We start from the raw sequence: 24,307 nt of genomic DNA, 5'->3' as shown, positions 1-24,307 counted from the left end.
CAGTAAGAGAGAGAGAGAGAGAGAGCGCGAGAGAGAGAGAGAGAGAGATAGAGAGAGAGAGAGAGAGAGAAAGTGAGAGTGAGTGAGAGTGAGAGTAAGTGAGAGTGAGTGAGTGAGAGTAAGGGAGAGAGTGAGTGAGTGAGAGTAAGGGAGAGAGAGAGTGAGAGAGAGAGGGAGATACTGACGTGACCACGGCGGCGACGCAGTCGAGCCGCGAGCCGATGTAGGCGGCGGTGACGCCCGGCGCGTACGCGTCCAGCAGGTGCGGCTCGCTCGCCTTCACGTACGGCACGGACGCCACCATGCGCTGCCACAGCGACAGCAGGTAGTGGACCGAGTTCGGGGCGAATTGCCACATCTGTGGGGAGAAAGGTAATGGGTAATTGAGTACAAACAACAATAGATAACTTTTTGTTGAAAGAGTACCCCGCCACCAATGGATATCCAAATTTTTTGATGTCGGTTAAATTTTCCGGAATATTGGCTCCGTCTGCCCTGTAATAATGAGGACGGCGGCGCCAACATACCTCCACTGAACTGGAAATCCCATCGATCGTTCACTACTTCAAAGAAACGTCTCAATGATTCTTTGATCGAGTAGATAGTGCAAGCTGCCAATTATGCCCCCGCACCCAACGCAAGGTACAGAAGACCAAGGGATATTCCCATCGATCCGGACGACTCCATTATGGCCGCTGTCCCCCCTCAGACCCCCTACCGTCCCAGCAGAGGCACCGTGCAGACATTCTCGCGTACATACACCGCGTTCGCCGGCGAGAAGTAGGACAAGTGGCCGGTTCACTAAGCCCCGGTGGATCCGCCACTTAGTCAGGCCCTTATGGCAGTTGAACACTAGGTTCAACCTACTCGGGTGACGCCAAAGCCGAGGTTCGTCGCACTTTGGGAACCCTTTGAGCAGCCACTGCGTCGGCAGGAGGCCCTTCAGGCCCCGCCACTAAAAAGTCCGGTTACGTTGCAAAGCCCTTCAGGCAGCAACAAGAATAGGTCCATAAAAAAAAAGCCAACATACCTGCAGGCTCTGCACGGTGAACTTGGCCACCAGCTCAATGAGCCTGGGGTAGTTGTCCACCATCACCAGCTCCCCGAGTTGGTAGTTGGACTTCAATCGGGCGAGGAGTCGGCAGAACTCGTGGTAGTTTGTCGGATCCGATAGGCCCTGGAATGAAACAAACAAATTACATACATACATACATATGGTCACGTCTGTATCCCTTGCGGGGTAGACAGAGACGACAGTCTTGAAAAGACTGATAGGCCACGTTCAGCTGTTCGGCTTATTGATAGAATTGAGATTCAATGAGTGACAGGTTGCTAGCCTATCGCCTATAAAATAGAATCCCAAGTTTGTAAGCCTATCCCTTAGTCGTCTTTTACGACATCTGATTGGTCCTATTCTTCTTTGTATTGGTCCCGGGAATCACACGGCACATGAAAAAGAAAATATACGAAAATATTATAGTAATTGAAATGCCGTGTGGTTCACGGCACCAATAGAAAAAAGAATCGGACCACTAGTTAAAAGCAACTAAGGGATATGCTTATAAACTTGAGGTTCTTATTTAAGGCGATGGGCAATCAACCTGTCGCTATTTGAATCTCAATTCTATTATTAAGCCAAACAGCTGAGCGTGGCCTTTCAGTCATTTCGAGACTGTTGGCTCTATCTGCACCGCAAGGGATATAGACGTGATTATATGTATGTATAATTGAAATTATGTAATTACAGCAGCTATTTTGTTTTTTTTTTACGAGGAGGCGTAACGTGTATCGTCGCCTCCCCTAGAATAGGGGATGAGTAACACATAATTAAAAGGTACTAAAATGATTTCTTTGCTTTTAGTTATGGCCCCTGATCTTCACCACTATGGAGAAGGGTTTAGGGAATGCCATTGACCATGGATCCTGGATTGGGTGAGTCAGGTTTTTACACGAGGTGACTCCCGTCTGACCTCCGCAACCTTTGCAGGGGAACCTGACCAGTATTGGATAGATCATGGTTACACATCCAGTTGTCTGAAGGTCTCCTCCGTAAGAGCATCGGTTAGTATTCAAACTAATGTACATAACTTCGAATATAGTTTCTACCAATGAGGCACGCGAAAAAATTATTTTACCCACATACATAAATCACGCCTCTGAAAAGCTTTAGATACATACATACATATGGTCACGTCTATATCCCTTGCGATCTTCTCCAGAGATTCTTTATGGAACATGTATTTGTTTATTAAAAAACTTTAGATTGCTCGTTTAAAAGTAAGGATAGCATAATTGTTTAATTACCTGAGTGTTGTCCAATATCTGCCTGACACCAGCGGCCAGTCTGTTCAGGAACTTGGCTCTCTCCGTGTTGGAGAAGAGTGATCTTCTTACGGAGGCCAGTTGTACGAGACAGCCCAACGCCAAGCTGGCTAGACCTCCGCCCAGCATGTGGTACAAGGAGAAGAACAGTTCCAGTGTGTTTGGTTCAAGAAACGTGGGCCGCCATGATGTTGGGATCTGGAAATAAAGAAATGAGAGGTACATACATACATATGGTCACGTCTATATCCGTTGTGGGGTAGACAGAGCCAACAGTCTAACATGCCACGCTCAGCTTTTTGGCTTAATGATAGAATTGAGATTCAAATAGTGACAGGTTGCTAGCCCATCATTTGTCCCGTACTCGTATATCTTATACTAGCTGACCCGGCAAACGCTATTTTGCCAATTATTTTTATAAATCATTAGGGAACCCTATTTTTTTCCAAAATAAAATAATATAGTCTATGTTATTCGTGGATAATGTAGGTTTCGAATGGTGAAAGAATTTTTAAAATCGGTCCAGTAGTTTTTGAGCCTATTCATTACAACCAAACAATCAAAGTTTTCCTCTTTATAATATTAGTGTAGATATATAAAATTCTCGTGTCACAATGTTCGTTCCGTACTCCTCCGAAACGGCTTGACCGATTCTCATGAAATTTTGTGAGCATATTGAGTAGGTCTGAGAATCGGCCAACATCTATTTTTCACACCCCCCTTAGTGATAAGAGTTGTCCACCCTTAACATGTTTTTTTAACTAGAAAATTACTTAAAAATTATTTATATGGCAAAACAACGTTTGCCGGGATAGCTAGTATATATGTATATACTAGCTGTGCCCGCGACTCCGTCCGCGTTGAATAGTTATCTTGGACATCATTGAAGCCCTCAAGGATGAATAGTTATCCCCGTTTTTTTCACATTTTCAATGATTTCTTCGCTCCTTATAGTTGAAGCGTGATGTTATATAGCCTAAAGCCTTCCTCGTTAAATGGTCTATTTAACGCAAAAGGAATTTTTCAATTCGAACCAGTAGTTACTGAGATTAGCGTGTTCAAACAAACTCTTTAGCTTTATAATATAAGTATAGAAAGTATAGATTTATTTATCAATGATGATAATCAAGACTAGACCCTCACCTGCACTGTGCACATATCGTCGGAGCACTCGTCATTGGTGGTCCCTATGAAGTCGAAGGTGAGACAGTTGTGCGCCAGCTTCAGCACCGCCGCCACCAGCGCGTGCGGCCTCTCGTCCGAGAGGTCCAGGGTTTTGTTCCGCGTCGCCGATAGGAGAGAACAGGATAGGCGGAACATCTCGAACAGCTGGGAATCTCTGGAATACATACATACGTACATATAATCACGTCTATTGTGCCGTGTGGTTCCCGGCACCATTACAAAAAAGAATAGGACCACTCCATCTCTTTCCCACGGATGTCGTAAAAGGCGATTAAGGGATAGGCTTATAAACTTGGGATTCCTCTTTTAGGCGATGGGCTAGCAACCTGTCACTATTTGAATCTCAATTCTATCATTAAGCCAAACAGCTGAGCGTGGTCTATCAGTCTTTTCAAGACTGGTGGCTCTGTCTACCCCGCTAGGGATATCGACATTATCGATCATATGTATGTATGTATGTAATCACGTCTATATCCCTTGCGGGGTAGACAGAGCCAACAGTCTTGAAAAGACTGATAGGCCATGTTCAGCTGTTTGGCTTAATGATAGAATTGAGATTCAAATAGTGACAGGTTGCTAGCCTGTCATCACCTGACAACATCATTATCACGTCTATATCCCATGCAGGGCAGACAGAGCCAACAGTCATCATAAGACTAAATGGCCACGCTCTGATTAGCTTTATGATAGAATTGAGAGAATAATTAATTAATCTTATATATAAAATTCTCGTGTCACAATGTTTGTCTCCGTACTCCTCCGAAACGGCTTTACTTTATTTTAACCAAATTTTGCATGCATATTCAGTAGGTCTGAGAATCGGCTAACATCTATCTATACTAATATTATAAAGCTGAAGAGTTTGTTTTGTTTGTTTGTTTGTTTGTTTGTTTGTTTAAACGCGCTAATCTCAGAAACTACTGAACCGATTTGAATAATTCTTTCACTGTTATATAGTCTATTTATCGAGGAAGGCTATAGGCTACATTTTATCCCGGATTTCCTACGGGAAACGTCAACAATGCAGGTGAAAGTTGAATGAGTCGGCCATCTGCGAGCTTTCCACGCGAACGCTGCGCAAACCAACAAAGATATAGTAAAACAATGTACTAAAGATGTGAAGTACTCATTTTTTGCCACAAAAAAGTCCGCGAGAGCATATATCTATCTCTTAAGGTTTACTTACAATAACCACTTTTATGTTCATTTTTTAAGATTATTTTTTCATTAAAAACATAAGTTATTTTGAAACCAATTTTCTTTAATTCAGTATTAATCCTTATCCAAATAAATATGTTTATTACTTTCGGCTTTTCATGAAGACTAAAATTGCCATTTACAGTATATAAATCAGACGAATAGGTTTTGAGATAGTGTCGTTATAAGCAATTTGTAGTGAAACATTTAATACGGCGAACCAGCGTTCTTTCTAATACGCGTGACCGCCTGACCGCCGAGGAGGATGTTTGCAAAAATAAATATGATGCCCAAAATAACTATTCCACGCGGACGAAGTCGCGGGCACAGCTAGTTTTTCATACCCACAAAATGCAAAACAACGTTTTCCGGGACAGCTAGTATATGTAAAACTGTGCCATTACTGTTAGTTCCTACTATATAATTACAGAAATCCAATGCGATAGCGAAAGACATAAGACACACGTGGTGTCTTCAGAGTTTTGTGGTCAGTCAGTCAGGGGTCTAGTCAACTGGTGACTCACCGAAACGAGGAGGCGATCTTCCTGTGCTTAGCCAGCGACCTGTTGGCGTCCGCCTCCGACACCTGGTTCATCTCCACCACGAGCTGGGAGACGAGTTGGACACCTATCGTGCACATTTCCGTTGGACCCTGTAACGGAGAGACAATTAAACATGGTAGGTATATTAGAATTAATTATGCCGTGTGCCGTTCCCGGCACCAATACAAAATAGAATTGGACCACTCCATCTCTTTTCCATGGATGTCGTAAAAGGCGACTAAGGGATAGGCTTACAAACTTGGGATTCTTTTTTTAGGCGATGGGTTAGCAGCCTATCACTATTTGAATCTCAATTTTATCATTAGGCCTTGCGGGGTAGACAGAGTCAACAGTCTTGAAAAGACAGAATGGCCACATTCAGCTATTTGACTTAATGATAGAATTGAGATTCAAATAGTGACAGGTTGCTAGCCCATCGCCTAAAAAGAATCCCAAGTTTGTAAGCTTATCCCTTAGTCGCCATTTACGCCATCCATGGGAAAGAGATTGAGTGGTCCTATTCTTTTTTTGTATTGGTGCCGGGAACCACACGGCACGGCTGAACTATATACGAATATTATTTTATTAACTCGACCACCGACGCCCTCAGCCTCGACTCCTTGCCTTGCGTATCGCCGCCATTTTAGGTCCCTCACTCACCTGCAGGAAGCTGGTCACGTCGCTCATCACGTTGTGGAACACATACTCCTCCTTGATAGTGTCGAACCAGCCCAGCTTCGTGATCCGGGCGAACAGCGACACCAGAGCCTAAAAACAAACAAACAAACATGCACCGTGTTTCTATATATGAATGAACTAGCTGTGCCTGCGACTCCGTCCGCGTGGAATAGTTATTTTGGGCATCATTGAAGCCGTCAAGGATGAATAATTTTCCCCGTTTTTTATTCTCATTATTTACATTATCTATTTGCTCCTTATAGTTGCAGCGTGATGTTATATAGCCTAAAGCCTTCCTTGATAACTATTCGACGCAAAATTTTCAATTCGAACCTGTTGTGGAAAATTTTGAATAGTTCCTGAGATTAGCGCGTTCAAACAAACTCTTTAGCTTTATAATATTAGTATAGATTAATCAATGTGCCGAGTGGTTCCCGGCGCCAATAAAAAAAGAGAATAGGACCACTCCATCTTGTTCCCTTGGATGTGTAAAAGATTCAAATATTGACAAGTTGCTAGTCCGTCGCCTAAAAAAGGAATCCCAAGTTTATAAGCCTATCTCTTAGTCAACTTTTACGACTTACTTTACTTTTTCATACTAATTGAATATAAATTTGATATACACACCTGAATAACAAAGTTTGCGAGTTTAGGCCGTGTAGCGAGGTAGTTGAGCACATAATTTCTTATATCCAGCCGTTGCTGTACTGACAAACTACTGCTGGACCTGTTTTACAATCGAAATAATTAGTTTTTAGGTGAATGAATTAATTCATTAATTTATTCATCAATTCATTCATTCATTCATCAATTCATTCATTCATTCATCAATTCATTCATTCATTCATCAATTCATTCATTCATTCATCAATTTATTCATTCATTCAAAAAGAATTTTATATTTGAACCAGTAGTTCCTGACATAAGCACAAACAAACAAATTCTTCAGCTTTATAATATTAGTGTAGATAAATGATACATCAATGGTCAATTTTACCTGCTTATTAGTTTAGCGAGCGTGGTAGCAGCCAATAACTGAGAGTAACTTGAGTCTGCACGCTCAAGGAGGGCCTGACATTTGCTCAGCGTGTCCGGTGATTCCTGTGGGAACAATGTTCACGTCATAGTGTGACTCTGTCGGGTGTATAGACCTCTGAATGTCTAACACTCTCTCGTTACAAACGGATTGTCCCTTCCTCAAAAAGTGGTCTATTCAACCCAAAAAGAATTTTTCAATTTTTGAACGCGCTTATCTCAGGAACTACTGTTCCTGAGATAAGCGCGTTCAAACCAACAAACAAACTCTTCAGCTTTATTATATAAGTGGAGATAATAGATTTTAAGCACTTTTTTTGTAGATGTTTAAATGCTACCCTGTGCGAAGGTATAGAGTATGTGTGTCGGTTGGGGCTAGTATTATTAAAATAAGAACAAAAAAAAAAAGATGTAAATAAGAATACAGAAATGAGTTTATATACCTGAAAAGCAACAACAGCTTTCTCGGCCTGCTCCCTCACGTTGGGGTCCTGAGACTCGTAAAGCTGCTTGCAGAGGAGTTCTATTTGTATCACCTCCTGAAATAAAATACATGATGTACACAGCTACATACTTCTGAAGATGTCATTGTTATCCTATGTAAATAAAATTGTACATGTTATTGTTTCCAAATAAAATATTTTTCTTTCCTTTAGTCTCCTTTTACGGAATTTATGGAAAAGATGTAGATTGGTTCTATTCTAAAGTGCTGGCTGGCATTCAATCAATACTCTAAATAATCAGTAGGTACCTAACAATGTAAAACATGAAATTCAATTTTCTTATTTCAGTCAGTCCTATTCAAAGTTCTGGGAACCACAAGGCACTGCCGGACTTCAGAAAGCCATATCAGATACTTGGGTTAGTGCCAGTTATCTTTAGAAGCTTACATTACTTTTTTTGGAATTGGAAAATTTCTTGGAATTGGACTATGGATAACTGTTCTTATCAGAACAGTTATTCCTATAACCTTCATAATTTTAAATAAATAATGATGGTTAGGTTTAACTGCTTCTGGTCAGCTTTTATTGGTACCAGATAACTACTCTAAAGCATAGATAAGTAAACCATGAAATAGCATACAATTGGCTTTCACTGCAAATTTTTACAGCAACTTTTATGTTACTAAAATCATGCTGCAAAAATGAGTACCTAATAATATAGTTTGCATCATTACGAATGCACCAAATTTTTGTGATACAATGACTGGCCCTCGTAATAAGCTATAACATGCCATTTCTCTCTCAGTAATTAATGTAAACATTACAGAAAATAGAACTCTAGCATTTCTCCGTCCAAGGATACCATTTATTTTGACGTTGCCAAACGCATCATAATATAACCAAAAAGCCGGTGAATTTATAACTGCGTTGTAAATTAAAACTTTAGACTATAAATTGAGTGTTTAACATTATCAAATATCTCATTATCGTTGAATAAATCGTGCAAAAAGCGAGACTATTCATTCGTGCTTGAAAATATGATGCAAATAAATAACCAAAACTTTCAATGTAAAAGTAAGCAATGGATTTTTAATAAATCCAAATTTATTCCTTTATGTCTTGTATGAATAATTATACTGAAATTCAGTTAAGATCTTTGAAAAATCATAATATTTTGATTCTCACCTGTTCTTCAGCCATTTTTGTTATTTTCTTGCATTTGAAATGTTACGTTTGACGCAAACCTCCTATTATATCCTAACTATTTGGGGTTCATTTGAACGAATAGATTTCAAAGTTCTGTTTTAAATTTAATCGTACAGCCGGTAAATATAAAATAGATTTGATTATAATACTAGACTAAAAATTACGGATTCACTCCAAAAGGTCGTAAATAATCGAATGTAAAATTATTAAATCATATCACACATGCCAATAAAAATTGGAATTTGAATATAGAAATCATCGGAGACAAACTAGTCTACGTATAAAGAAATGTATGTGTCAAAATTGGGGTTGCCAGTTAGTTTTAACTACCATTTTAATTCTGACACGAAGAAAGTTCTCTAAACTAAATTCTGAGTATTATTTTTATCTTCTTGCTGCTATGTAATACTCAGGGTAAAAAAACAATATTTTTTATCTATGACATTTTTATTAAAATACTGGTTCTTTATCGCCACCACCAGACACCATAGAATTTGCATTACATCTCTAAATTTCGTTTGATTGAAGGCTTCAACATTTAACAGAAATCATGCGTTACAATGTTACAAGACACATCATTCCTAAAGTTTCAAATACAGTAAAGCAGTTCTTATTATATATAAATATGATATATGACATTGGCTATATTACCCGCTGTTTTTAAATCTGTGCCCGCTTTCTTGTTGATTTTTTACAAGTGACCAAGGAATTTTAAGATGTACAATCTCTTTGCAAGTAACAATCTATTTCAATAAAACAATGAGAGTTTATTACAGTATCGTATCCTACCTTTATTAAACGTAGGTACCTACTATTGATTCGAAGAAACAAAAATGACGTAAAGAAGGAATAAAAACGTCACTCACAGAACAAATGCAACATCGGTGCAAAATTTTCTCTTAGTTTCGGTTCAATATCAAAAAATGTTTTATTTTCGCTGATTATCATTTCTTTTATTTATAAATCTAACCACACTAAGCCCCAGTAGTCACAAAATGTTAAGAGCAGCGATCACAAAATTTAAAAGAGCATGTTCGCTTGCTCACGTCCCCCGTATCCTACGGGGAGACGTGTGGTGTTCAGCAAGCAATTTTGAGAAATGTAAGTACTTACCTATCACATATATTATACATACATGCATATTGTCATGTCTCAATCCCTTGCGGGGTAGACAGAGCCAACAGTCTTCACATATATTATTTTTACATTAGGTATAATCTGATCCGCCAGAGAGCGTCGGCGGTTGAATAAAATACATAAGAAATGCGCGTGGAGGTTCATATCCGGCCATGTTACTATGACCCTTTTACGAGATTTTTCAATTTTTTTTTTCAATTTTATGAACATTAGTTTGAGTTCCAACCGATTCTCTCACGGTGAGGGAAAATACAGCTAGTGAGGAAACCTGTGCATTCAGGCAACTGGATGAGTACTTAGAAGTTAGGTTACCTTGCAAAGGTTGAGGATGTCAGATGGGAGTCCCTTTGTGTTAAAACTTGGACTCGCCCAATCCAGATTCAAAGGTCAAAAGGCGTACCCCAGGTTTGTCTCCTAACAGGTCAGGATGTCACCGGGACTGTCGCCCGGAAGAAGTAAAATTTGATCCCCTTTAACGATTTCTGACTGATGGCGACTGATTTCTGACAGATTTCTCTATTCCATAAAAGCACAACATATTGAATTGAGTGTGGTCTTCCTGACGATGAAATGTAATACAGAATACCACGTACCCGCGGATATACTGTAGGCGTAGGCGTAGGGATATTTGCAGTAGAGCGGTATAGCAACTCTGTTGGTATAAAAACGAGTGTAAATAATCAAAACTCATAAACAATGTACTTACTTACTTCAGTAATGAAATTGGGTTGAACACGCTTTGATTTATGGATCAGAAGATTTCGACCAATTATCATTACCCAATTCTGTGAATTATACTTTTAAAAGATACTTTGTATAGTAGCTTTTTTTTTTTTAAATTACACACGCTGTAAACGCATTTTGTAATGCGTTCTTAAGTGTAAGACGCGGGTGACGAATATACGCTTACGACAGAATCATTAGGTTTGTGCGGTTTGACCAGAATAGTAATGATAAGTGATATCAACTGTAAATTTTTGGATATAAATACTTTTTCGGGATGAATAGTCACCAATATGGTGTCCATACATACATACATACATACAATCACGTCTATATCCCTTGCGGGGTAGACAGAGCCTACAGTCTTGTAAAGACTGATAGGCCACGTTCAGCTATTTGGCTTTAAGATAGGATTGAGATTCAAATAGTGACAGGTTGCTAGCCCATCGCCTAAAAGCAGAATCCCAAGTTTATAAGCCTACTCCTTAGTCGGCTTTTACGACATCCATGGGAAAGAGATGGAGTGGTCCTATTCTTTTTTGTATTGGTGCCGGGAGCCACACGGCACCTGATGAAATTGAGTTTATTTTTGAATGTAAATAAGTACTTTTTCGGGATGAATAGTCACCAATATGGTGTACTGGATGTTTACAGTATGCCTAATTTAAGCAAGTTTTATCGTTATCGAATTTAGTGCCGATTTTGCGTGATTGTGGAAAACAAAAAAAAATTGCTTTTGGTATCGATCTAGTTTCAACAATTAATTTTTTGTATATGCATTTCCGCCAAAGATAATGAAAAATGGCGAAAAGATCTTCTTGTTCAGCACAATTTGTGTTAAAATTAGAGCAATTTCGAAACTCATACATTTTCGCAATTTTTCAGTATCTGCCATTTTGATGACGCGATACACAAGTACAACAAGCGGTTCTAATGACGATGAGGACAAGAAATGCAAAAAATGCGAGAAAATCATTCAATTAGCGTTTGGTCCCGATAAGCCGGAAGATGAAAAAGGAATTGAAAAGATTGAAGAATCTAAAATACGTGAACTAGATAGAGAAAGTATAGCACATATGAAAGCACCTGGTCTTACAGAATCGAAAGCAATATGCGAGAAAGGAATATTAACTGATGGTAATAAAGAATTAGATGTAAATGAAGGTAAATTGTTTAATGCAACAAAACTAAACGACGAAGAAAAATTGGTACCGAATATGACGTCATTAATTGAAGATGATATAAGTGAAGAAAAGAAGTGCCAAAAATGCAAAAAGTTAATTGAATTAATGTTTGGTCCCGATAAGCCCGGTGCGGCAGACGATAATCAAATATCTAACATTCCTGAAATCGAAACCGAGAATATGGCACAAATAGTGACGCCTGGATTTCCGAAATCTGAATTAATATGCAAAAATGAAAACCAACATGTTGATGCAGCTATAAGTAATAAGGAAATAGGGACAATGCAAGATATTAATCATAATGTTCTTCATGCGGCAAAAGTACAAAATGAAGATAATATTGGCCAAAAAATTGAAAATATAGGTGAGACTCCTCTCGTTGAAGCTGATATAAACTCTCAGGATAAGAATCAAAATATTCTTCTTGCCGAAAACATTGACAAAAAAGATAGAGGGACACGGAAAAAAGAGAACCCATTTAATAAACGTTTAGGAAGACAAATAGGTCTGTATGATACTAAAATTATAGAAGAGATTGCTAAAAGATGCCTTTATTCTCGCGATGGAACAATTGATAATGAAATATTGAAAGAAATGAAGAAACTTGGTATTTCACAACCACTTTTGGGTGACCTTCCAACAAATAAGCCGAAAAAATGTACTGAAAAGAATGAGAATGATCATTCTCAGAAAACTGACAAAGGTAAACATAAAATGAGTAGAAGAGATTTTATCAACAAACGTGCAATGAAACATTTAGCGTTGCGTATGGGTTCTGACAATATTTCAAATGCTACTTCTAAAGATAGACTCAACATGAAAACGAGTGAGACAGATTTGCCTGCGAAACTCGTTGAAGAAAGGAATTGCAGGACAGATCGTGAAATTTTAGTTGATCGTGTTTCAACTCCTGAAGTACAAAAATTAAAAACAGAAAAAACAGAATTAGAGCATAAACCAATAATAAATTATGACGAAGTAGAATCTACTTCATGTGCGGGATTGAAACAAGATATAAGGCCTTCCAAAGTATTGAAGACAGATGAAATAGAGATGAAAGATAAGGAAAAAGAAGCTAACGAAGAGATGAAAGTGAAGGAAGAAGAGTCTAAGAATATTATAATTCAAAAAGAATACTTAGCAGACGATAAAAAAGAACCTGTAACTGATGGGCCTGCTGTGATTGTAAAAGATTGTGATGATCCCGATGGTTTCAGAATAACTCCACACACTCCTAAAGCCGAAACTCTTTCAGATCGTTTGACTGCATTAAATCATCAAGTTAAGCAAGCTATTACTGCTTGCAAATCTTGTGAACCAGTAAAGAATAAAAAAGAAAACGCAGTGATTAGTGAAAAGACTGAGAGTTCTAAATTAAACCAACAGATTGAGAGGATATTAATTGATGAAAGAATTCCAAGGCATCTATTTGCTGATTTGACAGTCGTTTCCAAAAATGTTTCAATGGGAACTCAAATCGGTAAATCATTGAAAGAATATATTTACGAACAAGATATTGATCGTGATAATAAGTTGATCAAACCAGAAAGATACAAGTATTATTCTCATAATGACGAAATTATTGAATTTAGGGATTACACGCAAGCTGTCGACCCACATGTGGTCGTTAGAGAATTAGATTTTGAATCTGATTCTGCTGACACAGATCCATTTGCCAATAACTATTCAAATTCGAATTATTCTTATGGTGGTGAAGCAGATGGTGGTTGGTGGAATAAATCCACGAACTATTACACGCAATATAATCATCAAGAGTCTGCGTCTCAAGTAAATTATGAAAATAAAAAAGGAAAGTTTACACGAAATACAACCTACCCGCCTTTTAAAAGAACTAAAAATTCTGATATACCCATTGATCCATTTTTCAGCACGCGTTTGATAGTCAATGATGGCAATTGGAAATCTGGAAATGAAACTAAATCTGACAATAACAATGAATCAAAAAATACAGAATCACCTCAGCAAAAATCAGATATTCCGTCTAGACCTATAAATCCATGGCTTGACAAGGGTACTGTTACGAGTTCAACAGACTCGGTGAGATGTAACGCTTACATAGATGCTCAAGAACCTGTGAAAATTACACAAATGCCTGTTATAGCTCCCAAAGAAGAGAACCTATCTTTGTCAGAAATGTTGAAGAGGGTGAGGCAAAGAGCTCGTTTGGAGGCTTATAAACAGGAGGTCTTGATAGCCAGCCCTGTTACAGAAGTAGACCCAACAGAGGGATCGTGTAAGAAACCAAAACCCCCTTGTCCGCCTCCCCAGAAAACTTGTCCGCCGACACCGCCCAAATGTCCACCTTCTAACTGTCCAGAACCACAACCACCATGCCCAAAGCCATGTAAACCCGCCTGTCCAGACCCTTGTGAAACCCCGAAATGTCCGCCTGCTCCCAAAAAAGATCCATGTGCAAAATTCGTAAATCAGAAAACGATTGATCTTCTGGGACTAGTCGTAACATTGGGCACAATCAGTGTTCCGGTAAATAGCAAAAGTTCAATGAAAAGAGAAAATAATAAGATACCGTTAGTTATGGAAGATATTTGTTGGAAGCTATATGAAATGGCGGATAACATTTTGATGCCAGAAGCGAAAAGCAAGACCTTTTCGAAAGATGACTATTATCCTGATAGTATTTCAGATATCGCGTTTTATTTTCCTAAAGATTACGAACCGTGGACACCCATTCCATCCTGGCCGATACCTTCCAAGCGTCAAAAGAAGAAGTTAGTCTGCCCTCAGGAAGGTTGTAAGACTCAGCTACCGCCCCCTCCCGGGTTTCGTTGTAATAATATCCATCACCCGTGTTCAGGATTCCCTAACGATAAGAAAAGAACATGAAACTACGGAACAATCTGAATTGAATTTTACGATTTGCCCCAATCCCGATGATGAGAGATCAGATAAACAGCGAAAATAATAACTAAACTTTATAATCAATATCAGTACTTACAAACTCACATATTGTTTAAAATTTAATAAAAAAAGGTAACAATCTGTGTTTTGTTTTCTTCTGAACCAAGCGTTCACTTATTCCATTGTCTCGTTAACCGGACATTTGAACCGTGCCATGGGCAAAAAGCAATACATCTCTAAAAATATTTATAGAATATACGAAAAGCTAGATAGACTTACTCGAATGTTTTGTACATATCGTAAGTTAAATAGGAAGTGTTTACATTATTTTGCTGCTCTCGTGCTCCAACGCGCTTTTCTATCTACATTTTTATTATATTTTATCTATGAACACAAATACTAATAATGTTCATCTTTACGTTGAGAAGGTTGTTTGAAAAATAGTGAAAATTTTTTGATGTGTAGCGGGAGCGATGATTCGGCTCGACCGCCACCAAAGGGAAGATCTTCCGCCAGGCTAGGTGTTATGCCTGGAGAACCGCGGCTCCGACGGTGTTGTGTCGGAGGTTGTATATATAGCTCCAATCCGTGAAATCTCTGAAATCGTGATTTAGATTCTTCGCTGCTATTGGTTGAGCGCGTCAATTTCTTCGCGATGATTGACAGTTGTTGTGAGATTGGATGTTGTGACGAGTGGCGTAGAGATGTCGCCACAGATGTTACCAAAGAGATGTTGACTGTGCGGTTCGAACTACATTAAAACATCACTGATAAATTATGAAACATGTTGATTTATAGCAACTCACAAATTTTTCGCTGTTTTCCAGTATTCCCTTTGACGACCAAATTCAAGAGTTCCAGCCATGATGAAGAATTTGACAAAAAACGTAAGCGTTTGATAGAACTTGCTTTTGGTTCTGAGCCAAAAATACCTGAAGATTCGGTTATTGGAGAGTTAGAAGTGCCGGAAATACCTTATTCCGAAACAGAATACGTTACAAATGTGGTTGACAAAATTCCAGAACAAAGCGAGGAAATGCTGGTTCAAAAACTTGAAAATGTTGATGAGACACTGTTTGTTGAAACTGAACAAAAACAAGCTGATAAATTAAGCATTGACAGAGATAAAGTTTACTGTTCAGATGAAAATACAAACACTGAAGGTCAGCCAACTGAAACTGTAAGCATCTACGACGAAGTGGCTAAACAATGTCTCAATTCGCCAGAAAAAAATATTGACAGTAAATTGTTAGAACATATGGAACGGTTAGGGGTTTTACAATCGTTTTTGAAAGATCAAAACTCCAACATTCCTGAAATAGAAGATGACACAGTTAAAATAGGAAGTAATAAAAGCCCTCGAAAACCTACCAAGAAAACAGAAGTTGATGTAGAAACACACATATTTGAAATAGACACAATAAAAATGCCGAGAAGGAATTTTGTGAACCGACGTGCAATGAGACATTTAGCAATGCGTTTGGGATCTTATGACGTTTCACAACTAAAAACTAACATTGTCATGATGCCAGACCAAGATAAGGTTCTCGAGAATGAACCTACGGTTCTTCTTGAAATTAAATCAGTAGCAGATAATCAACTTCAGAATGAGGAAAATATAAAATATGTACTTACAGATAATAGATTTCAACAAGAGTTTGAAACTAATAATGTAGTGACAGGCGATCGTCATCAACAAGAAACCGAATCTGGTTCTGCAGTGACAGACGATTTATTTAAAAAAGAACAAGAATCATCATCGAGGTCTGGCTTAACGGAATTACCAGCAGATAAAGTCGACGAAAAGAAAATAACTAAAATCAAGAAAAAGCCAAAGTCACCTGCTGTTCTTTTAAGTGAAGAATTGTCTAATTACAGTTGTGGAGTAAGTTCTGAAAGTCAAGCTAGCCAATCTGAATTGGAATCAGGTTTAGATGAAATCAAGAGGATTTTTGGTGAAGAAAAAGTACCTGTACACATATTTAAGGAATTAAATCCTTCGACAGGCTCAGCAATTGTTAAAAGTTCAAAACCAAATGAAAACCGGGGTTCAGAGGCTAATCAAGAGTTAAATCCAATAAAAGAATCGGTTAATGATATCAACCGATATGACGATACAAATGTTAAACATAGTAACTGTACTGATGTTGAAATTCCGCAAACGGACACTCCTACGAATGCAACGTTATCAGCTATTAATCAACCAGAATTAAATGATAACTCAGCAAATCCTATCACAGTCTCAAGTACCTGCTCCAGTGAAGGTGCAATCAAAGAATACCATAATTTAGATGATACAAAAGCGACAGATAATTTTAGTTATAGCAACGCTCAATCTGATGCTGTATTGAAGACAATGGTGAATGAAGAAGCTGAACCTACTAAAACACATTCAGATACAATAACGACTGTACAAAAACCAGAATTCGATTACAAAAATGACAACATATCATTGTCGGAGATGTTGAAGAGAGTTAGGCAGCGGGCTCGCTTGGAATGCTTCGAACAGTTCTTGTTGACTTCACAAGTGACAGAAGCAGACCCATCAGTGGATCAGAAGCGGCCGCCTTGCACCCCGCTCGCCACACCACGCAATCCAAACGTTTTGTCCCCAAGACCATGCCCTGGCAAAAGACCCAAGCCCAAAGAAGAAAATCCATGCAAACCTCCTAAGAAAAATACTTGTGAAAAATGTCTACAAACGACTTTGGTTGAGACGTTTGGTGTTATTGTGACGCGGGTTCCTGAAGTTGATATACCGCAAGATTGGCCGGACAAATCTATTGATAAAAGACCTGTTCCAAAACCGAGTACTGTGATGTTTGTTCCAGAAGTTAAAAAGTATGTTGATGATGTGAATAACGTTTGCCTTCCCAATTTAGATTTCATTCGTGACAACGAGCCTTTGGACTCCCCACTCCTCAAACAAAATGATAAGGAACCCTGATATTTACTATGTTTTAAGATACCCGTTGTGAGGGTGAAATACCTATCTATTTTTTTTATAAATATTTATTGGTAATTGTACTATTTGGGGCGTAATTAAAACAGCGGAAATAAATGTTAATTTAGTAAAATTTGTTTCAATTTCATACACACCAATTAATATATCCATAATAAACCCGACGTTTACTCCCATGGCTCTACATTTTCCCAGCGGGGGATCAAAAAGCGTTGAGAGTCTGTTCTGGATTTGAGTGATGCTAGACAGACCATGTGAGGAATTCTCGCATCTCGCATCGCACTTTAAAGCCAAAATGACAGAAATAATGATTTATGCAACAATATGACAAACAAGTAGGTACCCGAAACCGCCGAGCTTGCATGAAGAGAGTTATGAATGTGGATGAAGCGAAGGAAGTATGCAGAGATCGCGGCAAGTGGAAAAAGGTAGTCTCTGCCTACCCCTCCGGGAAAGAGGCGTGATTTTATGTATGTATGACAAACTTTATTTTTTCCCCTAGTTGTGCCATTAGGAACATTCCTCTGGAACGGTACAAATATTTGCAACTGTAGTTGTGTTATAAGAACACAACTTGGATGGCACAACTAATTGTGCATATCAGTTGGCCCACGAGGAAAAAAGTGAATTGCACGATCACGTCTTGTGAAACCTTTCCTACCCTTCAATCTTATCTAAGTTCTCTAGTATTAAAGTTGTCAGAAGGGGAAAATTAAAAAGCCATTATTTTGGGAACAAATCTGCCCCTGCCCGCCGAGCCCAAGTTTGTAGAAAGGTACAGACCGAAGAAATCCTGGCTTGTATTGACTTCGACAAAGATAAATTGTTTGCGAGGAAATGGACTGTTAGGTGAAGATTCTGAAGAACAAAGTGGAATTAAAAATTACGGAATGAGCGTTTTTGACCCTTCGATAACCATAGATGTTATAGAGGTCCCTGTGTCCGTCGATTATTCCCAGTAGTCTCCTCTAGCTCTGTCCTCCGGGGTGGCAACTTGGTTCAACAACTGTTCTATCAACCATGCATTGAGAGGTGGGTGCAAATAATAGGTAAGAATTTCAGTGAGTACCTAGGTTTATCTCAGTTACTTCTCTTACAGTTGTCAACTCACCTATAATTTTCGTGCGAAATTTCTTCATGACAGACTGGACTAAGCCCAAATTCGACATAAGCAAGCCATACGTCACCACGAGGGTGGAGAAACCACCACCACCAAAAACATACGAACAATTAATGAAAGAAAAACTTATGTTTGAAACAATAAAAAGTAAGCGCGATCGAAATAATGAAAATAAACGGAGGTTTAGTACGAATGTTTTTGATTGGTAATACGGAATTTAATAATACCTTCTTGGTAATTTTGGTTCAGCAACAGATTACATACAAATTTTTAACTGATTTGGAGGTGGAAAGGCCTACCTAACACTTCGCCACTCGCCAGCTAGTGAATCCAGTTTGAAACGACTGAAATTTTTTCGTATGTTTTTGGAAAGCGGTGTATCTCCTTAGATACACATCAAGTTAAAATATTGTAGGATCTGAGTGTTTCATAATTGATGTCTTTTAAAATTAAATATATTGTTTATAAAAATTTTAGTGTAATTTTTTCTTAAACTATTTAAAAGATGCGTGTGTGCAAGTTCTTAGTAAAATTTCAAACTGAAATTCTTTGTTTATCAAAATTTGTTTTATTTATAACCACACACAAAAATAATTGGCAATATTACTTAAAAGTAAAAAATAAAGCAAGTTTTACTAAAGTATCATCGGTTTAATTCATAATCGATAATCGGCCAATAGAGCAATGCTCAGTCGAGTCGGCGACATCTCTCTGAGCAGCGTTGCAGACAGTCGACTCTGTTGCGGCAGTGCGCGCGACACGACGCCTGGCACGGCGTTATGGAGCGCACGTTGCTGCGCGAGAGTCGCTCGTCGAACATCACGCTGGAAACACATTGAGAATGCAATGTATCTAACTAACAATGTGCATTGTAGACAATGTGCATTCGTTCATGATTTAGATTTAAGAGATCTTATATTTGTATATTGACGTCCGATGAAAATGCTGCAGTGTAGTTTGTTCCGCCGCTACTTCTACACATGCGCTTTGGAAGCGGTAGTAGTTATAATTAGATTTAAGTGATGTGACGTCAATAAGTGATACCTTCTATCCAATTTTGAAAATAAATCTATTCTATTCTATTGTAACAAGAAATTTATGTACACTCTAATAAGTGCGCCGTGTGGTTCCCGGCACCATAGAAAAAAGAATAGGACCACTTCATTTCTCTCCCATGGATGTCGTAAAAGGCGACTAAGGGGTAGGCTTATAAACTTGGGATTCTTCTTTAAGGTGATCGGCTAGCAACCTGTCACTATTTGAATCCCAATTCTATCTTAAAGCCAAATAGCTGAACGTGGCCTGTCTTTTCAAGACTGTTGGCTCTGTCTACCCTCTGTATGTAGAAATGGAGATATCGTCGATCTTGTACCTTTTACTTTCAGCAGAGGTAACCGCGCCTTCTTGGTAGCACAAAATACAAAGTCAGCCTACTGGAAATTTTTAACTCTTGAATCAAAGATCCTCACCTGTCAATGAACGGCACAGAAGTGCACGTGGCAGTAACACAGTGCAACACAATCCTACTACTATTATAAAGGCGAAAGTTTGTATGGATGTTTGTTACTCTTTCACGCAAAAACTACTGAACCGATTACCATGAAATTTGGTATGTAGGTAGCTGAAGACCCAGAATAACACATAGGCTACTTTTTATCCCAGAGTTCCCGCGGGATTGATAGGGTTTCCATGCGGACGAAGTCGCGGGCGGCCTCTAGTAATAAATATAAATAAATAAATATATACGGGACAAATTACACAGATCGAGTAAGCCTCAAAGTAAGTTCGAGACTTGTGTTACGAGATACTAACTCAACGATACTATATTTTATAATTCATACTTATATAGATAAACATCCAAGACCCAGGTCAATCAGAAAAAGTTCTTTTCTCATCATGCCCTGGCCGGGATTCGAACCCGGGACCTCCGGTGTCACAGACAAGCGTACTACCGCTGCGCCACAGAGGCCGTTCGAGATTTTCAACTCTTGAACCGAAGATCCTCACCTGTCAATGAACGGCACAGAAGTGCATGTCGCAGCATCACAGTGCAAAACAGGTGGAGCTACGGCAGCCATTAAAGAATTGTCCTCCCCGATGACGTAGGGGATGTGGTCGATGTACACGTTGTCGAAGAGACACATGCGTTTCATGTATTCCTCTGAATGAGTGAACATGGTGGGTGGGATGCCTGTTGGAGAGGTGGTAAAAGGTCCGTTAGATATATCTATCTATCTTTTTCTTCGGACTGAGTATCCTCTGTTTCATCACTGTTTAAGTCCTAACGTTTATCCTGATTACGTCCTTTCTGGAGTCGAGAGGGAGTTTTCACCAAATCCAATAGGTCAAATTTATTGGTTAGTTAAACCAAAAAAGGTCTAGTTAGCATGGCTTAACATTTTCCAATAGGTACATATTTCAGTCCCAGATGAACGAAGTGGAAAAAAACTGGTAGTAAAAACTGCAGTGTGGCCGCGTGGTTCCCGGGCACCAATACAAAAAAGAATAGGACCACTCCATATTTTTCCCATGGATGTCGTAAAAGGCGACTAAGGGATAGGCTTATAAAATTGCGATCTTTTTTTTAGGCGATGGGCTAGCAACCTGTCACTATTTGGATCTCAATTCCATCATTAAGCCGAGCAGCTGAACGTCGCCATTCAGTCTTTTCTGGACTATTGGTTCTGTCTACCTACATACGTACTACTACTGATAGACGTGACTATATGTATGTATGTAAAAACTGCAAATCCCCAAGAATCCGTGAAACTCTTACCAACAGCGTAATATCTGGTGTTGCAAGTGTGCTCCTTGATGAGCTCGGAGCGGTTGTTGAACCAGCCGATGAGCCACTTCAGGTCCTCGAACTTGGTGATCTCGTCGCTGATCACCTTCCTCGTCAGACGGAGGTACTCCACGTCTGCCTCGATCACCGACTCGTCGTTGTCATTGGCGTAGCTAAAAAATTGGTAAACGAGAGGCACGATACATAATTATTGCGTGAGACGTCTTCTCTGGCTCATCTTCATTGCCAGGGGAACATATAAAAGCGCGCGCGCGGATAATACCGTAAACGAGAGTCACGATACAGAATTATTACGTGTGACGTATTCCCTGGCTCACCTTCATTGCCAGGGGAACATATAAAAGCGCGCGCGCGGATAATACCGTAAACGAGAGTCACGATACAGAATTATTGCGTGTGACGTCTTCCCTGGCTCACCTTCATTGCCAGGGGAACATATAACAGCGCGCGAGCAGATGTGACCTTCTCTTTGGCCTATTACTGAGTTGATCAAGTTAAAAAGCTCGCTACGATTACTTGCTGGAACTCGTGCCTTATTCTAAACTTACACGTATGACTGTTCTATTTTGTTTTCCAAAATTTTGTAAGCTATATTGACCTTAGTGTCTCCCTAAAAATTACCTGTTAGGTTTTGTCAAAAATAGCACATACGCGGGAACAAACACATACCCCCTACCTAGTACCTTTAGCCCCTTTTCTGACAGTAAGACACAAGTACATCATAAGCAAAGAGATGTGGCGCAGCTATCTCTTGAGATCACTAACTGAACGGAACTTCATCTTCTTTTGTGTAGTCTGTTGAATTGAAAATGATTAAGAAATCATAATGTCCATACTTTCTGTACTGCATCTTGAGGATGGCTTCCGACATGTGTATCCTGAAGATGACACCAGGTCTCAGATGGGCCTGGTACAGGTCTTTCGGCATCTCCACGAATTTGGACTCGAATTCCTATAATCAGAAGTTTCGTCTTAAAAGAACAAATGCTTTGCGATCCCATGATACCCTCGAAATTGCAAGAAGGGCGTTCACAGGGGTTTTAGTTTAGGCACATTAGGTGCCAGGAGTTCCACACTCTCCTGGGTGAAGACCCCGGGATCAACCGTAAAAATAGTTTCCCCCAGGAGTTCCACACTCTCCTGGGTCACCTGGTCAACCGTAAAAAATATTTTCCCTTCGATATCAAAAAAATAAAACAAAGTTCAGAAATGGGATAAGTTATTAAAGAAGAAATTTTTACGCCTTACCTTATCATCAGGATTATATGTTTCGTATTTCGAAGAATCCCTTTGCTTTTTCTTCCTGCGCGTGGGCAGATCCCCCCACTCATGGGGCCCGCTCGGCTCTGTGGAGCTATTGTTCTTGCCTTTGTCCTAAAAATTGATATTTACGAAGAACAAAGTACCTATGCTATATAAAAATCGCATTATACATTTGCATATGGAGGATAAGTGATGGACAGGAGATTTTGAAACAAAGTAAGTACCATTCTTGAAAAGATAGTAGTAGGTAGATAGATAAAACTCTTTATAAATAGACTAATAGAGTAAAACATACAAAACAGCACAAAACAGACAGAGAAGGTACAAAGGCGGACTTAGCGCCAATGCAATCTCTTCCAGTCAACCTTTGGGTACGTATGGTATACTCTTATAATGAACATCATCCTCCTGGCGTAAGTCCCGCTGTAATCTTTCTGAACAGGATTCCGGGTTCCGTTTGCAACCACGATGGTTAAGTTCATGAATCGATTACCGTCTGACCCATAAGACATTGCGTGGAAGTAGGTACCATAGTGATTCAAAGCGTCGTTGTCAGAATGCTCAGGTTTACCAACGATGTATTCCCTCACTGTAAAAGCATTGGATAGCAACTAAAACTAATATATGTTACTCGGGAAAAAAATCAACTACATGACTGTTGTAAAATTTGAACTGGTTTTTTGAGTGGGTTGATGCCACTTGACTCCTCTACTATATATATACTCTGGTACTTAAGTGATCTAATTTTAGGGGATTATGTAGCACTTACCTCATCATCAGACATGGGTGGGACCGTGGTAGCTCTCTGCCTACCATTCCGCCGTCTATTCCCGCGGTTTCGTCGTCTGGACTGCTAAAATCACCATGTTGAATTGTTACCCTTAAGGAGATCTTACTTAATAGACATAATTTCAACTACTTTTGACGGGCTATACAGATATAGACTTATAATAACACGCTTTTATTTATTATGGGGTAGATACAGCTTGCTTTGAAAAGACTGAAAGGCGACGTTCAGCTGTATGCTAGATAATGATGGAATTCAAAATCTAATGTAATCGAAATTCGACTTATATTTGCTGACTTGACTTTTATTTCATTTTGAAGATGGTACTTGGTGACATTTCACTATCTTTGAACCGAACCACACTATCTTCATTGAATTCGATTAACAGCTAATGTTTAATTAATGTCCCCAGATTTAAGTAGGTACATTTCAAATAGTATGAGTATAATAATATATTAAGTAGGTACTTTAATGTACCCAGGGAGGTATAGTATAGGTACTAGGTACGTTTTGATTGGAGCAAATGTTAACTGAAACATTTTGAAATTTATACCTACTTATATCAAAGCCGAAAAATTCTGTTTTAAACTATTCATAGCACTATAATAAGCTTTGCCAAATCTTTTAACATTTCTCACAATCCTCAGGCGGCTACTTCACGGATCTCGTCTCTTTAGCTAAAACGCTATCGCTATCTTAGTAATTGTTAAACTAGTCCAATAAAGATTGTCGTTCTTCTATTAATTTTTACATTATCTCTCATCCTTACCTTCGACATTTAATCTAAATGAGAATTTAATATGGAATAGTTACGCTTTACGATTAGACAAATGAAAC

The 24,307-nt window shown here is 38.9% G+C and overlaps 2 protein-coding genes across 2 annotated transcripts in view; both read right to left on the bottom strand.

Annotated features, from left to right (window-relative positions):
• LOC106137517 (exportin-7-B) overlaps positions 1-8,625 on the bottom strand; it is a 33,491-nt gene extending 24,866 nt beyond the window's left edge. The window contains exons 1-10 of the mRNA XM_060953269.1: positions 8,588-8,625; positions 7,403-7,498; positions 6,922-7,025; positions 6,552-6,651; positions 5,907-6,014; positions 5,229-5,356; positions 3,466-3,661; positions 2,305-2,520; positions 1,031-1,177; positions 186-358 (exon numbers count right to left, since the gene is read on the bottom strand). Of these exons, the coding sequence (XP_060809252.1) occupies positions 186-358; positions 1,031-1,177; positions 2,305-2,520; positions 3,466-3,661; positions 5,229-5,356; positions 5,907-6,014; positions 6,552-6,651; positions 6,922-7,025; positions 7,403-7,498; positions 8,588-8,602 (1,283 nt within the window). The 5' untranslated portion in view covers positions 8,603-8,625. The remainder of the gene's footprint in view (positions 1-185; positions 359-1,030; positions 1,178-2,304; positions 2,521-3,465; positions 3,662-5,228; positions 5,357-5,906; positions 6,015-6,551; positions 6,652-6,921; positions 7,026-7,402; positions 7,499-8,587) is intronic.
• Positions 8,626-19,302: 10,677 nt separating this feature from the next.
• Positions 19,303-23,467, bottom strand: LOC106137490 (uncharacterized). Its single transcript, XM_013338330.2, has 6 exons — positions 23,453-23,467; positions 22,669-22,794; positions 22,257-22,372; positions 21,391-21,572; positions 20,622-20,805; positions 19,303-19,438 (listed from the first exon to the last, which is right to left on the bottom strand). Exons 1-6 carry the CDS (start codon positions 23,465-23,467, stop codon positions 19,303-19,305), a joined length of 759 nt encoding a protein of 252 aa, XP_013193784.1.
• Between the last annotated feature and the right edge of the window lie 840 nt (positions 23,468-24,307).

Source organism: Amyelois transitella, chromosome 31 (assembly GCF_032362555.1).
Source record: "Amyelois transitella isolate CPQ chromosome 31, ilAmyTran1.1, whole genome shotgun sequence".
Classification (NCBI taxonomy): Eukaryota; Metazoa; Arthropoda; class Insecta; order Lepidoptera; family Pyralidae; genus Amyelois; species Amyelois transitella.
Note: the sequence above shows the minus strand (reverse complement) of the source record. Positions and strands in the feature narration are given on the sequence as shown.